The sequence below is a fragment of the Paroedura picta genome, chromosome 16 (assembly GCF_049243985.1).
Source record: "Paroedura picta isolate Pp20150507F chromosome 16, Ppicta_v3.0, whole genome shotgun sequence".
NCBI classification, from domain to species: domain Eukaryota; kingdom Metazoa; phylum Chordata; class Lepidosauria; order Squamata; family Gekkonidae; genus Paroedura; species Paroedura picta.
In genome coordinates, this window is record NC_135384.1 from 5,821,344 (window position 1) to 5,843,605 (window position 22,262).

The 22,262-nt window shown below is 48.4% G+C and overlaps 1 protein-coding gene across 4 annotated transcripts; it reads left to right on the plus strand.

Moving 5' to 3' along the window:
* The first annotated feature begins 59 nt into the window (after window positions 1-59).
* LOC143826017 (integrin alpha-X-like) lies at window positions 60-22,099 on the plus strand. Of its 4 annotated transcripts, none has more exons than XM_077314520.1 (31): window positions 60-903; window positions 1,676-1,955; window positions 3,440-3,557; window positions 3,668-3,780; window positions 4,783-4,847; window positions 5,031-5,145; window positions 5,317-5,444; window positions 6,849-6,997; window positions 7,095-7,248; window positions 7,824-7,980; window positions 9,215-9,291; window positions 9,499-9,628; window positions 9,744-9,880; window positions 10,569-10,709; window positions 11,458-11,661; window positions 12,276-12,406; window positions 13,029-13,192; window positions 13,781-13,932; window positions 14,256-14,387; window positions 15,077-15,150; window positions 15,668-15,809; window positions 16,222-16,332; window positions 16,937-17,019; window positions 17,104-17,187; window positions 18,330-18,402; window positions 18,516-18,623; window positions 19,116-19,190; window positions 19,768-19,887; window positions 20,445-20,543; window positions 21,013-21,123; window positions 21,817-22,099. In XM_077314520.1, exons 2-31 carry the CDS (start codon window positions 1,910-1,912, stop codon window positions 21,928-21,930), a joined length of 3,507 nt encoding a protein of 1,168 aa, XP_077170635.1. In that variant the 5' UTR covers window positions 60-903; window positions 1,676-1,909; the 3' UTR covers window positions 21,931-22,099. The 4 variants fall into 4 exon arrangements, with proteins under 4 accessions (XP_077170635.1, XP_077170636.1, XP_077170637.1 ...); XM_077314521.1 differs by having other exon boundaries at window positions 60-840; XM_077314522.1 differs by having other exon boundaries at window positions 60-1,955; window positions 19,119-19,190.
* Window positions 22,100-22,262: the final 163 nt, after the last annotated feature.

The following is a 22,262-nucleotide window of genomic DNA, read 5'->3' on the forward strand; positions in this document are numbered from 1 at the left end:
TGAAGAAGAAGAGTTAGTTTTTATACCCGGCTTCTCCGTACCTGAAGGAGTCTCAGAGCACCTTACAATCACCTTCCCTTCCTCTCCCTGCAGCAGGCACCTGTGAAGTAGGTGGGGCTGAGAGAGCTCTGAGAATACTGCTATGAAAACTGCACTATCAGTACTGTGACTAGCCAAAGTTCCCTCAGCTAGCTGCATGTGAAGGAGGAGTGTGGAATCAAACCCAGCTCGCCAGAATACAGGCCACCAGTCTTAACCGCGATGCTAAACTGACGTTCCGTTGCTACTTCCCTTCTTCTCCTTCCTACTTCCAGCGTGACCTTTTGCATCATCTCCCACCTGAAGCGAGATTGAAAGTGGAACCTTCTGCAGGCCAAGCGAATGCTCTATCACTGAGCCCTGGTTCCCCCTCTCCTTGTCAAGTGAACTTAACGCACAGTTTTGGTACGATCTTTCAGAACAGGTTATAACAAACAGGAAGAGAGCCAAAGAGGACCACAAAGCAATGTGCAAAAGCCCCTTTTAAAACCATCGCAGTTTGGAAAGGAGCAGCAGCGCAGTGTGGAGGCAAGGGTAAGCCTCCTGCCGGACTGAGGAACAGAATTTGCACTTCCTCTAAAAGTAGAAACTGTGGCTTGGGAAACAGCAATGGAAGAAAGGAGCTTTGTCTCTCAAGTGATTAAAACCTCCCAAACCTTGTTGGTCTTTGATACTGGATTCAAATCTAGCAACAAAGGAGGAGCTGGTCAGTTGTGACTCCAGGGCTGGATCCAGCTGTAGATTAATAATTACGAAGATGAGGGACTGTTGTTGAATCTTGTCTTCCACCGGAGGCCTCCAGTAAGTTCCTCATGCTGTTCCCAGGGAGTTTCCGCCATTTCAGCCTGCAGCGGGTTAGGGGAGGTAAGAAAGTCCCGTTCCTTTATGGGAGGCTTTCTCAGCCAGCGTTTTGTGAGTCCCTGGAGTTTCTTGATGGCCCTGGAAGAATTTTCCCAAACGCTTGATAATTAATTATAAATATATATTTTTTAAAATGGTTAAACATTTATCGGGTAATGAGACCACAAATTATCATGTTGATCTTCCCTGCCCACTTTGAAAACCCTTCCAGGGCTGTCACGAAACCCAGGTTGGGAAAGCCTGCTGCACTGAAAACTGAAAATTCAGTGTAACACGTATTAGCACACAAATAATTGTTTTAAAAACTAGAAAGACGGTCCAGATCCACCTTTAACTTAAACCACTGAAGTAGCACTTGAGGCTTTTTACAGCTCAAAGGTAACAAAGGAGTTGATTCATCGTAGAGGGGGAACATCCATTGAAATCAGGGATTAAATCAGTGAGGTAAATCAGTATAGTTCATACATTTCAAGCCACTAGATGTATGTCGTAAGTCGCAGGGGAAAAGCAGCCTATAAATTCAAGGATAATAATTTAATGTCTCTGAACATGGAGGTTCCATTTAGCTTTTGGGGCCGATCGCCCCTGATGGGCCTTTCCCTGATTTCTCCAGGGCATAACAAGGGAAGCGTTTCAAGCATTCACTTAAAATCATGAGCGATGCTGAACTTCTGCTTTTTGCCTGCACTCATGCAGATCGGGGCGGGAGGATGGGTAACACTCCTTCACCCCAAACAAAAGTATCACTAACTTTAGTCCACGGTGGTGTTTGCAGTCTGCCTGTCCGGCTAGGATAACTCAGCATCTTGGGGTATGTTTCGTCTGAGGATGCCAATGGCCAAATAAGGCACAAGCAAGGAAGGGAAGAAAGAACAGAGGTGGAGGAGGAGGAGGAGGCCAGCGACCGGAGTGTGGCAATCATAGGAAATGACTTGTAGAGGCGCCAAGTCCTGCAATCGCCACAGACATCCCTCGAGAGTGGAGCAACCGGACGGCGCCCACCAGCGAGATGAAGCAGGTTTTCAGAGCTGTCCTCCTGCTCTACGGTGCCTGCTGTAGGTAGAGCTGTTCTTGTCCTTGGGGAGGGGGGTGCAGACGGTTGAAGAGACATGCCAATGGCTAGGGGTTGGGGTGGGGGGAGAATTACTCTGCTCCTCTGCTTTAAAACGGTAGTGGAGTTCCGTAGCAATCTTGCAATGGCTTAGAGAGGAGCAAATCGGACAAGTTTTGAACATGCCTGAGCAGGGGTGAGCTCAAAAAATGGGCGACCTGTTGTGGAGGAGGAGGGGAAACTGACTCGGCCACGGGTGACCTGGATTGAGGCCCACAACAGGTGAGTAGGTGGCAGGAGTTTGGAGAGTCAGGAAAAGACAGGCATAAAAGACATTGCTGATGAAGCTTTGCAGAGGGACCCAACCCACGGAGGGGCAGTTTGAGTTTGTTTTGACCGCTGACTTTTTATGCTTTTTAACGGTGGCTGGTGGTTTAAGTGTTTTTCAGATACAAATAATGTATTTATCTCTTTTATCTTGGCCTGGAATTGGGGTCACTGTGGATGAGCAGGTAGTTGTGAATTTCCTGCATATCGTAGGGGGTTGGACTAGATGACCCTTGAGATCCCTTCCAACCCTATGATTCTTGGGTCCACTCCAGTGATTACCAGCTCTGGGTTATGAAACACCTGGAGGGTTGTGGGGAGGAGCCACAGATTCCACCTTCCAAAGTGGCTATTTTCTCCAGGTGAACTGGTCCCCGTCACCTAGAGATCTGTCATAATAGCAATAAGATCTCCAGCCACTCCCTGGAGGTTGGCAGCGGCACCATTGGGATCTGTCATATTCCTGGAGAAAAGGAGCCCACCCTGTAGTGCAAAGAATTCAATGTAGACCCAGAAGGAGTGTACAGTTTTCCCCACCTTTAAACCCAAGTCTGACTTCATGGGGAAAGGAGTTTGTTTCCTAAACTGATATGAATCATGGCTGGTGTTCATGTGTGTCAAATTTAGGGAAGTGAAAGTTCACCTCAGAGGGATAAACCCTTTGCCCTCTCTGTGGGGTTTGGTTCATTTCTTTAAAAATAAATCTATATTCACAGAACTGCATATGCAGATTTCCCTAAAAAACCAGGGCTTAAAACCAACTTCTGCTGGGGGAGGGAGAAGCCATGAAACGACTCAGCTTACTGTTTTGGGGGAAAGGCAGAGGGGTGTAGCTGGCCCTCCAAATCCCCAGGTATTTTTTCCAACCTAGAGCTGGCAACTGAAGGATAAACCAACAAACAGTAGTAATACTAGCCATGTTTAACAATGTTGACTTGGGCCTCGTTCAGTTTATTATGTCTTTAATCAGTGACCTCTTCCATTGATGGTTGCCTCTGCTTTCAGGAAATGTTCCCCTTAATCCCATTTTCGGCAACAGCCCCCCTGCCCCAGTTGAGCCGGCAAACTCTTCTTCCAGGAGCCTGGGTACTGTGAATTTTCTCGGTCACGATATAATCCTGCTATTTATGCCTCTTCCTTAATCTCCACCCCCCCTTCCAGGTTTCCCTCTTGCTTCATCCTTCAGTATCGATACAGAAACACAGGTGATTTTTGGAGGTGATGCAGCTGCCCAGTTTGGCTATCGCGTAGCCCAGATAAGGTCCAAGAGCACACCCTGGTGAGACCCAGACAGCTATGGCAGTACTGGCGGTTTCTCTTTATTCTTGTTTATGCCTATTATGTATATGATGATTTGCAACGACCATCCCCATCTTTTTACTCACGCAGGTTAATCGTGAGTGCCCCTCTGACACGCAACCAGACGGAGACGCTTTTCCGATGTGCCTACGCCACAGGCCAGTGCCGGCCCTTGCAAGTCCCTGCGGCGCAAGGCGAAAACAGTACGCTTGATCATTGAACCCCAGAACTCCTGGGGAAGGGGGGCATGGTTCATTTCCGGCTTCTTGGGTTTGTTCAATAGTTCGCCTAAAGAACTGTGGGGATTGTAATTCTGTGACAGTGCTGAGAATCTTCAGTTAGAATTCTAGTCTGGTCTTCCTCACAGAATTCACAGTGCTCCTGGGAGGAAGGAACAGTTTGAGGTAAATACAACAACAAGAAGAGCTATCTCTGTATACTACCTGAAGGAGTCCCTGTGGGGTAGGAGGAGCTGAGAGAACAGCTTCTAACAGTACTGTAATGAGCCCAAGGTCATGCAGCTGGCTGCATGTGGAGGAGTGGGGTGTCAAACCCAGTTCTCCAAATTAGAATCTACCATTCTTAACCACGGCACCAGCCTGGGCTTCGGTGTGTGTGTGCTCACGCACATACAGGAACTGCTGCCCCTCATGGCCCTAGCAATCATTCCCTGGCCGTGATGCCGCCATTTTGGTTAGACGCTTCAATAGCCAGGCTCCCCTACATCTTATATCATCATAATGGGATGGGGCCTTGAGCTGAAAAGAAGGAAACAAGGAAAAGATGGAGGACTAAAGGCTAGAAAGAATGGATTCTGGGTAATTCAGCAGGAGTGATTGAGCATGACTTCATTTTGCGTGTTGGTGGCGAGGCAAGCAGATTCACCTGCAGATCTGCTCTTGCTTCTTGTTTAAATGGAGCAGCCATGGGTACAACCTAGTTTAATACAAGTTGTGCGTGCACAGTCCTACGAGGGAATTGTTCCGCTTCAGTCAGCACCATTTCAAAGCAGGCAAGAAAAAAAGAGAGCTTATAAAGACATGAGACGCTTGCAGGCTATTTGTGAGCAAGGGTATATATCCACAGACAGTAGTACTGCATACATGGCTATGTGCGCCGCATGTAGGTTTCTGACGTGGGAACAAGTTCTCTGATGAATCCGTCTGTCTCTCTTTCATGCACCTTCTGTCCTTTTCTGCACAAAGTCACCTCTGAAATATCTTTGGGTCTCACACTGGCGGTCGATGAGGCATCCGATTCTAAACTAATAGTAAGTAAATCAAGAATATAATTTCCTTAAAAGAGAGTGTGGCTTCACAGGACACGGGCGGGGGCTGAGTTTGCCATGGGCCCTGAGCCTGTAGCTCAGAAAAGAGGAGGAGGAGCTTCACAAAATGGGGTGAAGACGAGGTGACCCTAAGTGCAGGGCTGTTGGTGGTTCTTTTCCTCACAGGCTTGCGGTCCAACTTGGAAGCGCCGGTGCGGGAGGAACAATTACCTCAACGGCGTTTGCTATATTCTGGACGACTTTGACCGAAATATGAAAGAGATTCGTCCAGCTTTCCAAGGTCAGGTTTGTATACACCTTTGTATACTTCCTACCACTAACAATAATGTACATCAAGCTTTGTACATCAGCCTTGTTATGCTGTTGGGTCTTAGGATTTTGAAGAGCGGGACTGGGGAATATTTATTATGTGTCTGCTTACGACTACAACTTGTGTCTCTTGTTCACTCAGAATGCGTCACTGGGGTGGATGCTGCGATTTTATTTGATGATTCCGGGAGCATCCGTAGCCCCGATTTCACCCACATGCTGGATTTCATCCTGAAGCTTATAGCTTCTGTGGCTGAGCCGGACGTTCAGGTGAGATCAGTCGGAAAGGGACCGCGGAAACATTGAGCTGGTGGGAATTATGGCTGGAGAGCGGGGGGGGGGGAGTGAGGGAGGGGGCAGAATGTGCGGGTTCCCAGCATGACTTTGATGATTGGATGAGTGTTCAAATCTGTGCCTTTGAGATAAAACGCGGTTGCAGCAATACTTCCTGTGTGCTTGCCACTGAACTCTTGCTGGCAAAGAAATTAAAACGATACGGTCTTCTGGGGAAATGGCAAAAGCTTGTTTTGATGGCGTGCAGTATTGGATGCTCATGCTGCTGATGGTAACTTAGATCTTCACATTTCCTGCTGATTAGCAAATGTGGGTTGACACATAAGAATAGTTGAAACCAGCTTTGAATGATTTCCGGAAGGAACCCAAGACATGGGTTTACCCGTTCCAGGTTGGGAAATACGTGGAGATTTGGGCGTAGAGTTTTAGGAAGGTGAGGGGTTGAGGAGGGGCTTCGTTGTGGTCAGAGCCGGATTTACATGAAAAGAGGCCCTAGACAATTCCACTTATGTGGCCCTTTCACCTCCCATTGTTAAGTTTGTAATTTACATGAGAGATAATAAAATAATAAAATACATCATTACTATGATATATATCAATATGCTAAATGAAACATGTTGTGATTGGTACTAACCTTTATAAAAAATGTGGAATATAGGCCCCTCTTGATCTTGAGGCCCTAGGCTGAAGCCTGGTTAGCCTATAGGAAAATCCGGCCCTGATTGTGGTACAATACCATAGAGCAGTGGTCCCCAACCTTTTTATCATCGGGGACCACTCAATGCCGGGGACCACTCAACGCCTTTTACTGAGGCCCGGTGGAGGGGGGGTAGTTTACTCTCAGCCACTGCCCTAATACTCTCTGATCACTATGGTGATGTTTAAACATCCCTTCAAAATAAGATACAGACACGTCACAACAATGAACATAAGGAACATTTTATTTTCATGGAAATTTTAACTCATGACAATGACAAATCAATGGGAACCCTGAGCTTGTTTCTCTGCAATGAGATAGTCCCATCTGGGAGTGATGAGAGACAATGACACCCGAAATGTGTTGTAAAGGGCCGGGGGGGGGGGAGAAGGCGTCCTTCGTGGCCCACCTCCAATTAGTCGAAGGACCACATGTGGTCCGCGGCCCACAGGTTGGGGATTGCTACCATAGAGTCCTCCTTCCAAAGCAGCCATTTTCTCCACGCGCACTTGAAGATCAGCTGAGATCCCGGAGGATGGCAACTGTACCAAGTCAGTAGGGTTCCAACACTCTCTGTTCTAAAAGAAAGGGTCTTAACAAAAGTACATTTAGTTTTCGCACTGCATGGAAGCTGTGTAATTTCCGGTTGACTTTTCTTCCCCCCTCCCCCTTCTCCCCCCTAGTTTGCGGTTGTCCAGTTCTCTTCTGGACCCAGCACTGCGTTTACTTTCGCTGATTACGCCCACCTTGGAGGCCAGGTGGACGATGTGATCCGCAGGGTCACGCACAGGCGAGGAAACACCCACACCCCGAGTGCCATTAGCTTCGTGGCGTGAGTATGAGAGAGAAAAGCCTGGGGCCGGGCCACGGTTCCCCCTCACCCACCACCCCTCCTTCAGACCCGGACTCATCGCTGCCCGTCTTTGCAGGGATACGATCTTCACAGTCGAGAGTGGCATGCGACAACACTCCAAGAAGTTGCTCATTGTCCTGACAGACGGCGTATCCAATGACGAAAAAGTCACGTTCGAGGAGGCCATAGAGGCCACGGATAAGAAAGGAATCATCCGCTATGCCATTGGGGTACGGCAAAGAGGGGCAGGGGAGCCAAGATGGTGGCTTGGATACTAAATTACGCGGGGTTCCCCCTGGCCACCCAAAAGGGGCTGCGGGGATAGGGTTGCCAAGCCCCCGGTTGAGGAACTCCTGGGGGGTTTTTTGGGTGGAGTCTGAAAAGGACAATCGATACAATGCTAGAGTGTCCACCCTAAATAAACATCCATTTACTCACGAGCGGATCTCTGTGTCTGGAGACGATCTGTCATTCCAGTGGATTCCCACTGGCATTCCTATATCCACTTGAGAACTGACGTGTTCACAGAAGGGAACCCAACCTCTTCCTCTCCGATGCAGCCTTCTACGATAGTTCACCGAATTCTCTTCCTTGGCTTCAGCGGATCCAAGGAACAGTGAGGGGTAACAGTGGGAGTCCGGCTGAAGGATCTAAGGAGAAACTCTAACCCCAAATCCACTGCCTGAAGGGAATTAAGCAGGCAAATGGAAAATTCCAGAAGGCCAAGGGTGGTCCCAAAAGGTGTTGTGGGATTCCTGCCCCCTTCTCTGTGTGGAAAACCAAATCTCTCTTCTGTGTGTTCCAGGTTGGTACAGAATTTCTGGCTTCACAGCAAGCCTCCAAGGCTCGAGGGGAACTGCTTACGATCTCCTCAGCGCCTGAGAACGTCTTTTCCGTGAGGAATTTTGAGGCGCTTCATACGCTTCAGAGCCAGCTGAAGGAAAAGATTTTTGCCATTGAAGGTCTGGAATGGCTCTGAAATGTTTTCGTGGCGGCTCTGTCCTTAAGTGTCTTTTCACCTATGGGATTTAAAAAAAATCAAGACACATCCTTTGATAGTACACTCGTGCTAACTGTAATGCACTGCAGGCTGGCTGTGTGAACCTCATGAAAAAAGGAAGCGGCAATGCTGCAAGAGTATACTTCAGGAGTAGCCAAACTGTGGCTCTCCATATCTCCATGGACTACAATTCCCATGAGCCCCTGCCAGCAGGGGCTCATGGGAATTGTAGTCCATGGAGATATGGAGAGCCACAGTTTGGCCACCCCTGGTAAAGTGGAACATACACTTGCTCTTTTGTTGTTTTTTGTAAAACACAGATTTGAGGAAACAAATGCTCCCATACTAAAGAGCAGAAATGTTACAGCTGGGAGAGAAAATGCAGGATGATAGATAGGAGTCAGAATAATTGTCCTTACTTTCCTGGTTGTTTTTCTTAAAAAAGAGATCCCTATGCACTTGTACAGTAGAGCCAGGAGGACAGGTTAACCTTTGAAAAAATAGAAAAGAATGTTTAATTTAATTTTAAATCAATAATTGAATTTTTAAAAAGTTAGCCGATAATCACGTACCCAACATTGATAACGTCACTAACGCTATTCTTGTTCTTTGAACACCCATTATGGCAAGCCCAGTGAGAGAATGAGTTTGAGAGCTAGTACGGTATTTTGGTTAAGAATGGTAGCTCCTAATCCAGAGAACCAGTTTGATTCTCCACTCTTCGTATGAAGTCAACTGACTTGGGGCAGTCACAGTTTTCTTAGAGCTCTCTCAGTCCTGCCTACCACACAGAGGTCTCTGTTCTGGAGAGGGGAAGGGAAAGGCAATTGTAAGCCCCTTTGCAGTTCCCTCGGGTAGTGAAAAGCGGGGTATAAAAACCGACTCTTCTTCTTCCTCCCCTTCCTCTTTGTGAGACTGACGTTGACAGGCAGATTTAATGCATTTTTAAAACCTAACTTTTAGTGTATTGGTTTTTAACTTATTGCGTAAGCTGCCCAAGACCGTGAGGAGAGGGACTGCCTATAAATCGAAATATAAAATAAAATGAAAAAGTAGAGCTGTGATAACTTCATGACAGAAACATTGCCTGGAGGAAACAAGTCAAACTGACTTTCCCCCAGACGGCATATTTAGAAAGGCTTTTTGAGAGGTCCTCGCTTTCCTTATCCTTTATTTCTGTGCTTTCTTCTGAAAAGGGACCTCTGGAGTTTCTTCTAACAGTTCATTTCAGCAAGAATTCTCGCAAGGTGGATTCAGCACAATTCTCACCCCAGTGAGTATTCATGTCCATTTAAACTCCTCTCCCTGTTTTTCTTCTGTTCCAGGAGGAGAAGGTATTTGCGTATTTGTTTGTTTGTTTGAATTTCTATACCGGCCTTCCATAAGGCTCAGGGCTGTCCTGGGGAAGAGGAGAATGAAGCAAAGGTTCTATGTTTGCATGCCTTTGTCTCTATCCTTCATCTGTTCTTCCTCTGTGCAGGAGCATGTTGTGTCCGGAGCTGTTGGTGCCTATGAATGGGCAGGGGGTCTGGAGGAGGAGTCCTTGGGAAACTCAACCCAGTTGAGGTTCATCAACATTTCCACGTTGGATTTCATGGAATCATATCTGGGTGGGTGAGGCAGGCACCTTTTCTCTTTGCCCCTCTCCAGATCCCTGTCTGTTCCTCTAGCTAAGATGTTCCATACCCCAATGGCCATAGTCTCTCTTCTTTATGTAACAAACAGGCTACGCGATGGCACTGGCTCATCATGGCCAGCGGAAGTTCTACGTAGCCGGGGCTCCGCGGTACCAATACGTTGGGAGGGTTGTCGTCTTTGAAAGTCTGAGCAAGAAGCAAATGGCTTATGCGGGGGGCAACCAGGTAAGCGGGAAGAACTGTGGCGTGAATCAATCCAGTGTTCTTTACGTGCTGATCAAGGGAGTTATCTAGGAGGGAGGGCAGACCTAGGAAGAATTTTCACGAGGCTGGTGGGTGGTGGCAAGAGCTTGTCTCAGGCCCCGCACACACCCCTCTCTAGGAAAACCTGGGGTGGTGGCGATGGTAGGGGACAGGGAGTTTCCTCAGCCGCAGAAAAATTCTCTCCCTGGGGGCCTCCTGTTGACTGCTAAATTTCCCTCTAAACCAGATAGCCAGGTGCTGGAATAATACGCCTATAATCTAATCCAGGAGTCCCCACTGTGAGGGTCACTGACACCTGTCTTGGGACCCACTAGATATTTTTAGAAAGTGGGCAGGGTCAGTTTGGGCTTTTGCTCAACAGGGCTTCTGATTGGCCGCGAAACATTTGATTGGCTGAGCACATTGCTTTAGTAGCTGCTGCCACTACAGCACAAGAATCTTCACTGTGTGACTGAAGATAAACAGCCATTTTGTGGCCGGCTGTGGCTCCCCTGGCAGCCATTTTGTGGCAGCCATTCCATGACTGTGCCCACCACCCCAAATCAGGATTCCAAAGGTGGCCATAGGCTTGAAAAGGTTGGGGACTTGAATCAAATCCAGTTTATACTCATTTCATTGACACGCAATCATGTTTTCCCTTGTGTTTCAGGTGGGTGCTTACTTTGGTGCTGAACTTTGCTCGGTGGATCTCGATGCGGACGGGAACACGGACCTCATCCTGATCGGGGCTCCCTTTTACTACAATGGGATACAAGGAGGGCTTGTTGAGGTCCACTCCATTAACCGCAGGGTAAGCCAACCAGTTAGGGTGTGGGGGAGACACAGGGAGGCAGTGCCTATTTTATTTTCCGCTAAGCTTCAGGCCAAAACGTTCCTCATTACCCAGACTTTTCACTAGTTCTTATGGCCAGTGTATTAATTAATTAATTAATTAATTAATTCACTCACTCATTCATTCATTCATTCTAGATTTATATACTGCCCTTCCATATGGCTCTGGGCGGTTTACATATAATACAGAACATGATTACATAGAACATGGCAACAAATATAACGAATATTTATATAACAAGATATAACAATCATAACATGTCAACCAGAACAATATTTAACAGGAACATTGACACAGCTTTGGGTTGGTCAGATTCTTCGGTCATGGGATGGGGTGTCTGGGGGTGGCAGTGGGTGTTTTTGGGCTAGTCAGCCTCAAGCAAATGCCTTTACATGTGTACCTGTGGGAAAGGTGTGCATGGGAGCCACTTTGCGGTGGTGCTCCTCCCCGCCCTGTGTCAGAATTCCCCAAGGGGCCCTCCATATGTAAAAGGCTTGAGGACTCTGCTGTTTCATCGGACTCTTAGCCTGCAGGCAGGAAACATTCACCTGAGTTCGGATCTGCCGTGAAATTCGACCGAAGACCGCTCAGCAAGGCAGCTCCCAAGACTGACTCTCCCTGTCTGTTGTTCTTTACGTGCTGATCAAGTGAGTTATGTAGGAGGGAGGGCAGACCTATGAGGAATTTTCCTGCCCTTCATTCCCAGGGTCGCCTCAGTTACCTTCAGACGCTTCGTGGGACGTCTGGAAGCCGGTTCGGCCGTTTTGGGTCTGCTCTCTCCTGCCTGGGGGACGTGAGTGGGGACGGCCTCGCAGATGTGGCTGTCGGGGCCCCCATGGAAGATGAAGACCGTGGGGCTGTTTACATCTTCCTCGGAGCAGGGGACAGACTGGGGGGCAAGTACAGTCAGGTAGGGCTGAAACCCAAATGGGTTCAAGGTGAAAACTTGATTGATTCATGAACTAATTTGCTTCCTGGTTAAGTTCAAGTGAGGCAGCTTGGCCGTATGGGTTGAGCAGGATTTTAGGGCAGCATCGTCCACCACACACACCCCCCACCCCCCGTCTGCAGCTTCGCCTACAAGGAATTTTTCGGAAGGGAAATGCATTCAAGTCTGAAGGTGAAGCCGGAGGTTGTGACTTGTGGCTTCAGCACTTATTTGCTGGGTTCCCCACATCCTGTAGCACTAAAAACACAATAGCCGAAAGAATAGTTTCTCCCCCTCTCCACCAGTTGGTGAGTGTTTGTGAAGATTCTAGAGCTTATGGGGCCAGTACATAGTTTTGATAGAACTTCAGGGAAGAGGATGGAGATGTGTTGCTGGAATAGGGGTCGTTAATATCGGTGAAGATGGGGCACTCAGAATTTCGTTTAGATGGGGCATTTTCCTTCTAGCCTTCTGAGGAGGTGAAGGCAGAAACAGGCAGGCTAAGCAAAGGTATTTTGAGAATTCTTCTGCATGACCTTCTGAGGAGCTCTAAACTTCCTGGTTTCCCCTCCCCACCCCTTTTTCAATCTGCTCAGCGGATCTCGGCCACCACTCTTTCTCCTGCGCTGCGTTTTTTTGGCCAGTCCATTCAGGGGAGATTGGACCTGAGTGGAGATGGATTGACTGACCTGGCTGTTGGGGCATTAGGAAATGCGGTGCTCCTTCGGTAAGAATTTTTTGAAAAATGCTGTATTAATTATATTATTTCACCCTTGTTAAGTCTCTAGGGAGGGAAAGGATCGGTCCTGGAGGTAAATAAATAAAACTTAGCTGGGAGGCACTTCAGCCAGTGTGGTGTAGTGGTGAAGAGCGGCAGCCTCTAATCTGGAGAACTGAGTTTGATTCCCCGCCCCTCCACTTGCAGTCAGCAGGGTGACCTTGGGCTAGTCACAGTTCTCTTAGGGCTGTCTTCACAGAACTCTTCGAGTTTTCTCAGTCCCACCTACCTCACAGGGTGTTCATTGTGGGGTATGATGTAGTGATAGAGTGTGGACCCATAGTCTGGTAGACCCAACTTTGAATTCCCACATTGCTATGGGTGACCTTGGCCCAGTCAGACCCTTGTGAACTAGCCTATCTTGCAGGACTTGTGTGAAGTTATCAGGAAGGCTAGGAGAATAACCTAAACTGAGGTAAATAACGAAATAATAGCTAAGCCTTGGTTGCCACCATATGATGTCAAGACTTTCAGGGCTTGGTTGGCTGTAGGTTCTGGCAGGGCCTGTTTGGGGCGACCAGCATCTGGGGAGCTGCTAACTGAGAATGATGGAATCTTCTGTCCCTCTCAGATCCCGGCCCATTTTCACTGTCGTTTCTTCGCTGAATTTCTCACCTCGCTCGATCCCCCTGGATGACCCTAACTGTGCTGACGGGGAAGTCTCAGGAGTCGGTCCACGGGGGAGTTTTGATCTCTGCTTTGCCCTCAAACTCATCAGCACCCAATGGAGTCCTGGTAAAGGCCCTTCCTCAGCCCATAAACTGTAAGGCCAACGCACTTGATGCAGATCTGTGTTGTCCGTCTTGGGTCATCGACCTCCTGGTGGGTCTAGGAAAGGAGTGGCCAGGCTGTGGCTTTCCAGATGTCCATGAACTATGTGCTGGCAGGGGCTCATGGGAATTGTAGTCCAGGGACATCTGGAGAGCCGCAGTTTGGCCATCCCTGGTCTAGGAGAACTCCCAGAATTACAATTGATCTTCAGATGACACATCAGCTCCTTCTTTGTCAGTCTGTAGTCCCAACTCTCTGGAAATTTCCCAAGCTGGACTCATCAAGTCCATAACTCCATCACATCCAGCTTTGAATTCCCAAATCATGCCATGTGGTCCAGTGGTTCTCTCTAGTTATTTTACTGGTAGTCTCAGGTATCTTTTTTGCTTGGTGGCGTTTCCCCACCAGGAAGGTCCTAGCAACTCTTTTTTGCTTGTATTTTTTTCTTCTTACTTTCTCTTTCACGTTCTCATTTTCTATCAGATCTTTCACTTCTTTCCTAGTTTCTTATTCCTTATTCTCCTGTTTGCCATCTTTGCTTTTTAAAACCAGGTACTCTCAACGCCACGATCTCCTTTGATCTCCGAGTTGACACCTCCCTGTCTACACCACGCCTGACTCTAGAGAATGAGAAGCACAATGTTTTGGAAACCATCCATGTGGGGATGGTGCCAGTTTGTGTCAACAAGACGCTCCAGGCTCAGGTAGACAAGAATTCCTGTGTCCAAGGAATCCTGGGAATTGTAGTTCTGTCTGGGAAGAGAATTTAGAAATCTCTAACAGAGAATTCTCAGCACTTCAGATTTCTGAATTTCTTTGGGGAAAAGCCACGACAGTTAGGCATACGATTCATGTAATTTTGTAATGTAGATAAAAGGCTTACCTGCTAGGTAGGGCAATGCTTTATGGAAGTTTACAGTATTTAGAAGCATTACTAAGCTCATGGCATTTGGAGTGTACCCTTCAGAGAAAATTTTGATTTGGGCAAGAACTTGTGCTCCATAAAATGATTTTTACCGTTTCCCAGCTCTGCTTGGATGATACAGTCTCTCCCCTAGTGCTGGAAGCACGATTCTCAGTTCAAGAAGAACCAGATGACTCTTCCAGATACCTACGGCCCGTCCTTGAACCTGGAACGAACTTGTCCACCACCCTTGAGGTATCTGCCTGATGTTTACCCCACACTTTCTTCAAGGGGCTCAGGCTGGTATTCATGGCTCTCTTCCACCTCACCTCAAGAGAGCCAGCGTTAAGAGCAGTGGCTGCTAATCTGGAGAACCAGGCTTGATTCCCCACTCCGCCACAGGCAGTCAGCTGGGTGGCCTTCGGCTAGTCACGGTCCCGACAAAGCTGTTCTTATAGGGCTCTCTCAGTCTCACCTACCTCACAGGTGGACTGTTGTGGGGAGAGGAAGAGAAGGCAATTTGTAAGCTGCTTTGCGACCTCCTTCAGGTAGTAAACAGCGGGGTATAAAAACCCAGCTCTTCCTCTCACCTTCACTGTGACTAGCCCAAGGTCACAAAGCACTCTCGGATCGGTTTCCTGGGTGAATCATGGGGAAATAGGGTTGCCAGTTCTGGGTGAGGAAATACCTGGAGATGTTGGAAAGGTGTGGGGAGCCCACCCTCCAAAGCAGCCATTTCTCTAGAGCAGGGGTGGCCAAACTGTGACTCTCCAGACTTCTGGCGAGCTGCAGCTTGACCCCTGTTCTAGAGGAGCTGGTCTCTGTTGTCCAGTGTTCTGTTTTAATTCTGGGAGAACTCCACTCCCCCCCGCCCCGGAGATTGGTAAATAACCAGTTCCCGAGAGAGCTCTTTCTACGCTCTCCCTTTTCTCCCCTGCTCTCAGGTTCCTTTCCAACAGAACTGTGGCTCTGATGATATTTGTACATCTGATCTCCGGATCTCGTTTAACTTTTCTGGGTAAGCAGCATCTTCGGTGCATCCCAAGATCTCCCTTCCTCCATTTTTAATCTTCCTGACAACTCTCCTCTAATGCACAACTTAAGAGCAGTGCTGCAGGATCCACTGTGCAGGGAATGCTCCCCCGCACTCAGTCCACTCCCTCCAACCTATCTTGGACACAAGTAGGGGAGCTGAGTGATCCACTTCCTCAGGCAGCCTGGTTAGATGGCTTAGATAGAAGGATGACCAGGCCCAGGTAAAGCTCATAAGAAGGCCAAGTGTGTTGGACTCCATTCGTCACAACTCCTGAGATACTGATGGATATTAGCCCTGATTTCACAAAGCAGGAAGGTGAGGTTGGGGCGGGGGGATTTGCCAGGCTGGACAGCTCCTTCTCCAGGGTACTTTGGACTGATCCTGCATTGAGCAGGGCATTGGACTAGATGGCCTGGATGGCCTCTTCCAGCTCTATGATTCCATGAGAATCTCCCCAACTTTGTTTCTTGGATCTGATGTTTCTGTCCCTGAATTTCAGGTCAAACGGTCTTAAATTGACGCCCAGTTTCATACTGAACTTAACTGTGAATCTGGAAAATGTGGGAGAGACGGCCTACGGGGTGGGCCTTTCCTTCTACTATCCCCCTATTTTGTCTTTCCTGGAAGCTTCGGTTCTGCAGGTGAGTTTGGGGGAGGGGATCCCTTGGGACCCTGGGGGAGGGTCATAGAGAGGAGGAGGACTGAGAGAGACTGGTGGTCTGGGCGTTTCAGGAAGACGATCAAAGAAATAGCGGCAGCCACAGGAGGCAAACCAAAGGAGGCACATCACTGGACATTTGTATTTTATTCTGATCTGTGTTGGCCATCAAAGCCAGAGGTCTCAACGTGTCCCGGTGGAGTTTACCAGCCAACCATTCACGACTGGAGTGGGGTGGGTGGGCATGATCTGTTTTAAGTCTTTGGCCTGCTGATTTTGCTGTGTCCTTTTGGCTACTTCAGGACAACAAGCAGCTCTCTCCCTCCCTCCTCCACCATCCGCTTGCCGCTTGATCCGTCTCAATTCCTCCAACGTCCCTTTTCTCCCCCTTGCAGTCTAACCGGCGCCTGTCCCCTTCCTGTGACATGCACGGGTCCCAGGGAAACACGTCCGTCCGTCACAGTGCCTGCCGTTTCAGGCCACAGGACCTCAAGGAAGGCACTCAGGTAACCAGCGGGAGTGAGGGGAATGAAAGAGTTTGCCGTGAGTGGCAGAATGAAAACAGGACAGGCACTTGTGATTCTGGGGCCCGAGGCCAGACCTCAGAATGCAGCCCCAGAATCATGGCCACCACCACCATCTTTGGGGTCTCAAGCAAGGGGCAATCCTCACATCGTCCAAGGTGGGCAGGCAGGGATAGCCGATGATGACTGTTTCTTTTCGTTCTCCCTATGTTAGGGAGCAGAGCCATGGAGCATTCATTCATTCATTCATTCATTCATTCATTCATTCATTCATTCATTCATTCATTCATTCATTGCCTTCTGGCGGCTGAGGGTGGTTTACAGAGAACATAGAAGCCATAAGGCAGATACAATATAGATTCAATATCTGTATCGTAGGAGCAGTGACAATAACATTCAGTAATAACAATAACATTGTTAGTAATTGAAACGAACGTATCAACTGTTAGCCTGTAGATTCGTCAATGCAGGATTGCCCTTTGATGTACTTAAGGGGCCTGTCGGTATGCGAGGAGGAGCTCTCTCATACACAAGTAGGGTCGACCCCAAATGAGACAGCCCTCTCCAATGTCCCAATTCCCTTCAGGCCTTCCTGCGGCTTTCTTTCCGGACCTCCAGAAACGCATCCTGGGATGACAAGTCGGTTTCCTTCACCGTCCAAGCCCAGAGGTAGGGGCGGCCTCCAGCTTGTCCGCCTGTCCCCCTGAGTCCCAATTCCCGGCCCTCATTCTGCTTCACCTCTCTGCTTTCCAGTAACAACGAGAACGACACACTGGACGACAACGAGGCCACGGAGTGGCTACCCGTGCTGCATCCAGTCAATATCATCGTGAAGGGGTAGGATTCTTTTTCTCTGTTCCTTTCTGCCATCGCAGCCCCTCCCTGTTTCCCCTGGATGGGCATGAAAGAATTTAGAGAGGTATACACCTTTCTGGGAGGGGCGTCATAGCTCAGGACTGGTCTACATCCTATGAAGTCCTCGTGTTTATTGGGGAACAGCATGAGGACTTTGAGAGCCTGCTTGGTGGTGTGGTTAACAGCGGTAGCCTCTAAGCTGGAGAACCGGGTTTGATTCCTCATTCCACCTCCACATGCAGCCAGCTGGGTGACTTTGGACCAGTCCCAGTTCTCTCAGAGCTCTGTCAGCCCCATTTGCCTCACAGGGTGTCTGTTGTAGGAGAGGAAGGGAAGCCATTTTGAGATTCCTTTTGGTAGGGTATAAAAAACATGTATTCTTCCTCCAAATGAGGTCTGCTGGGTGACCTTGGGCCTGTCCCAGTTCTCTCAGAGCTCTCTCAGCCCAACCTATCTCACAGGGTGTCTGTTGTAGGGAGAGGAAGGGAAGGAGATTGTAAACCATTTTGGGATTCCTTCTGGTAGGGTTTAAAAACCAGCTCTTCTTCTTCCTCCACACGAGGTCTGCTGGGTGACCTTGGGCCTGTCCCACTTCTCTCAGAGCTCTCTCAGCCCCTCCTACCTCACAGGGTGTCTATTGTAGAAGAGGAAGGGAAGGCGATTGTAAGCCACTTTGACACTCCCGAGGGTAGAGAAGGGCAGGGTACAAAACCCCCAGCTCTTCTCTTTGCATCACATGAAGGCTGGCTCTTTCCTGCTTGTGAGCAAAGTAGACAGGGAGAAGAACGAACCTGAGCCACTCCCCCTGGAGTTTCTGCCTCTGTGGGTCGCCTGGTGGAGCCCCATGGGCTGTGGGGCTGAAGTTGCATCACTGAACAGGGGTGTGGCCAAGTTTCACAACAGTGTTCCGCTTTGCGTCTGATCTTCCCCCAAAAGATTGAACCAGGGCATGAATGGGAGAGCCCTGTGAGGGAAACCCAGATAGTGGGTGATTGCACAACGTTGTCATGTGGAACCTAAAACGAAAAATATACACACACAGCTGTAGCTGGCGGAATGTGGGGCGGTGGCATGGTTGGTTCTTGGCCCCGCATGAATCCCTCTCCTTGTATCTTTCTCTCCAGGCTCGAGTCCACCACATACCTCAATTTCTCTACAGAGAGGCCCGAGAGAAAGATGATCACACACAGCTATGAGGTGAAGCCCCGCCACCTTTGACCCCTCTCTGTCCCACTCTCACACCATCCCTACTGCTCCCTTCCCCCCATTCCTGCTGTCCACCATCCCTCTCTCCATTCCTGTTCTGACAGGTCAGGAATTTAGACCAACGCTCCACCTCGGTCAACGTGATCTTCAGTCTCCCCATGCAAACTTCGCTGGGATTCTCCTGGAATGTAGCCCTGAACCACAGCAGAGGGGTGAGTAGAACAGGGGGCCCTGCAGGTTAGGACATCCGGATGCTTTTGTGGGGCTGAGCGAGGCGATGGGCTAGATTTCAACCATTTGCATGTTGCCTTGTATGGAATGTCCACCTTCGTAACGGAAAAACAATTAATAAACAGAATCAAACTTAAAAGTTTTAGCTCCTAAAAGATGAACGTTACATTTATTGCACAGGAGCTGTTTGCTTCTCCGTGGAGGACAAGGGGGTGTGTGTCACGTGATATGCACCCTTTGTGGTTGATTAGGCAGATAATTAAGCAGGGAGGACAAAAGATAGTGGACGCCATTTCAGAGCTTCCACCGTAGGCCTGGCGGAACTGCCCTGCGGAACTGCTTAAGGTTGTGATCTCATTAGGGTGAGCGTTCCACCAGGCCTGGGTTGTGGGGGTGGGGTGGCTTGTAAGGTAAAGGTCTAAATCCCCTTGCTCAGCTCACAGGCAGAATGATAACCTCCTCTTGTCTTCTAGCAGAGCCAGCTTGAATGCATGCATCCGCTCACCTTCCAGATGACAAATGCCGAGAACTCCAAGGAACCAATCACAGTAAGAATACATAGCCACCTTTCTATGAGATTCATTCATGCCAAGGGCTGTGATAGAAAACATCCAAAATCCTGAACCAAGACTAAATAGAGTATCATCACGATGAACCATCTAATCCATGTTAAATGATGGTTCTTGTCCGTTTCCCCCCCCCCCCCCAGATTTATTGTAATCTTCACCAAAGTGCCGTCCGGATAACAACCGCTTTCAAATAGTTTTTCATCAGTAGCAAAGAAACCAAAAGAGGTCTAGTTGTAGACCCTGGAGTATGCTTCAAAAAGCAATCCAATAATTCTTGAAAGTTATGACAATAAAAACACCTATGAAGTCACTTGTTACCCTTTTCAGGGATCTGCTCCAAGGAAGGACCTGCTTTCAGTTTGGCTAAAGCCCCTAGATAGAAGCATCAAGTCCTGATTAGATTTTTCCTATTGGTTCTACTCTGTTTAGCCTTGGGTCAGGGTGCCGTGTGTTTTCTGAGCAAGTTGCTCGGGTGTTTTGAGGACTGCGATAGGGCTGTTTCTTGGGGGTGGCGAAGGTGACTAACAAACGCCATTGTCCTTTTGCCTTTGGACAGAGGGGGTGCCTGGGTGCCACTGTCTGCACCAGCATTCGGTGCCTGATTGCCAATCTCTCCCAAGAGTCGATCCGGTTCAATTTTTCCGGGGAGTTTTCCAGAAAGCAAAATGATTCCAAGGTGAGAGGCACCCTCTTCAGGTGAAAACAGAATAATGCAGCTGACAAAAGCGTCGTGTAATCCTTTTCTTCAAGATGAGCTGAAATAGCTCAGAGCAGAGAAGTGTTTGAGTCCTCCCAGAATGCTTCATTAGGCTTCATGCTTAGTAAAAACAATCCACCAAAAACCCTTCTCCCCAGAAGTCTGTTTCTGTGCTACTCTTTGCTTTGACTCTTTAAGGCAGGTAACAGGGTTGTAAAGAACTGGTTCAGAAAGATCCTTTGGTAAAAGGACAGGGATTATAGACCAGGAGTGGCCAAACTGTGGCGCTCCAGCTGTCTATGGACTACAATTTCCATGAGCCCCTGCCAGCCAGGCTGTGGCTCTCCAGATGTCTATGAACTACAATTCCCATGAGCCCCTGTTGGCCAAACTGTGACTCTCCAGAGGTCCATGGACTACAGTTCCCATGAGCCCCTGCCAGCACATACCAGAGAAGCTGCATAGTAGATACGCCTTTTGCATAGTAGACGTAACCAAAGATATTGATCCATGTAATTTTCCTCCCAATCCTGCAGCTGCAGTCCCAGAAGCTCCACCTTCGCAGTGAGGCTTCAGTGGTGATAGATGAGTCCAGATTTTTCCAGAATCAGCCCAAGGAGTTTTGGTACAGCCAGGTAACTTGGAAGGCAGAATTCCTCTGGGGGATATGGCGCAAATCACATCGTGGAAATACTGAGGATCAGTCCTGCAAGAATTTGGTCTCCCTGCCCACCCATCCCCATTTTTATTTACAATTTATTTATACAGAATTTATACCTCAACTTTCTGCCCTCATCAGGGCTGCCATGGTGGCTGTATTTCTTCGATATCCTTCAGCATCTGAAGCAGTTATAAAGAGTACCTCTGAGCTCATGCAGAGGACACTTTCCTTACCATTGTCAGCTCCTCCAAATCTTGGATTAGGGAGAAGAGTAAAAAATCCAGTCAGGCCAGTGGCCCATTCTTAGATACGATATTCTGTGGGAAGAGTTTATTTCTCCTCATACAATGGACCATCTCACATGCTGGTTTCTCCTGAGGGCTTAAAGAGGTTGGCAACTGAGAGGTAAGGATACCTACCCTGTCACATTTCTCTTCTGACAGATCACCACAGAAGTTGAGATAATTTCGCCGTTTAACCCCATTCCTATCATCGTCGGCAGCACCATCGGAGGCCTTGTGCTCTTGGCCATTCTAGTGGTCATCTTATATAAGGTATAACCCTCTTGTCCGCAACTTCAGGCAGACTCCCTGGATTTCTTTCTTTCTCTTGTTAACCTGGTTGTGGAATGCATGAGAGCCAGGGTTTGATTCCCCACTCCTCCACAGTCAGCCTGCTGCGTGATCCTGGGCTGGTCACAGCCCTGATAATGCTGTTCTCGCAGAGCAGTCCTGTCAAAGCTCTCTCAGCTTCACCTCCCTCACAGGGTGTCTGTTGTAGGGAAGGCGGTGGTAAACCACTCAGAGACTCCTTTGGGCAGTGAAAAGCGGGGTATAAAACAGTTCTTCTTCTATTGCCTTCTGCCTTTCTACAAGGGAGCTTGAACAAAACTCTGTGCTGAGAGAGATTTTGCCCCTGTGGACAAAGAGAGAACGAATCGTTCACTCACGTCCTTGTGTCTTGCCCTTTTGACTCTACAGTTAGTCTTAAACATCTTAGCTCATGGTTTGGTGATGGGAAACGTCAATCTGACAACTTTAAGGTAGTTCTCATGTCTAGTCAGGATCCAGAGGGGAATGAAGTTGTCACAGTGTCCCTACAGTGAGGTATCGTAAACTGAATGCATTATATTTTAATGCCTGGTACAATTCGTCTTGTCGTCGTTATGGATTTCCTCGACTATATTATTTCGATATACCAATAAAGGCTAGACTTGTTCACCTTGCCTTTCTCTCTGCTCTCCCCAGCTTGGATTCTTCAGGCGGAAGCACCTGTCTCAAATGGGCGATGCCCCCGCAGGTCAAGGTGCCCCTGCGGAACAAGCAGATCCACCAGCTCCCCAGGCATCGACCAGCTCCTGAGTGGGGGAGAGGATGATGGAATCGGGAACGGCCCAGAGCCAGGCTGCTTGGATCTTTGGAGACAAAGATAGAGCAGGTGTATAAGAACGAGGCAGACTGTGAAGAAAAACTCGTGAAAGAGGAATGGGATGGGGAGGGGGGCCAGGCGCCAACAAAATAATTTAATAAAGTGAGATTTTTAATGCCTGTTTCACTGGTGTTTTCAGAAACAAATCAGCGAGGCAGAAGTCCAGTCGCCAAGAGAATTACACCATTAGAAAAAAAAAACATTCACATGATATATACACCCCACTTAAAAGGGAGGGAAGGTTTAGGGGTTGTTTGAAGATTTT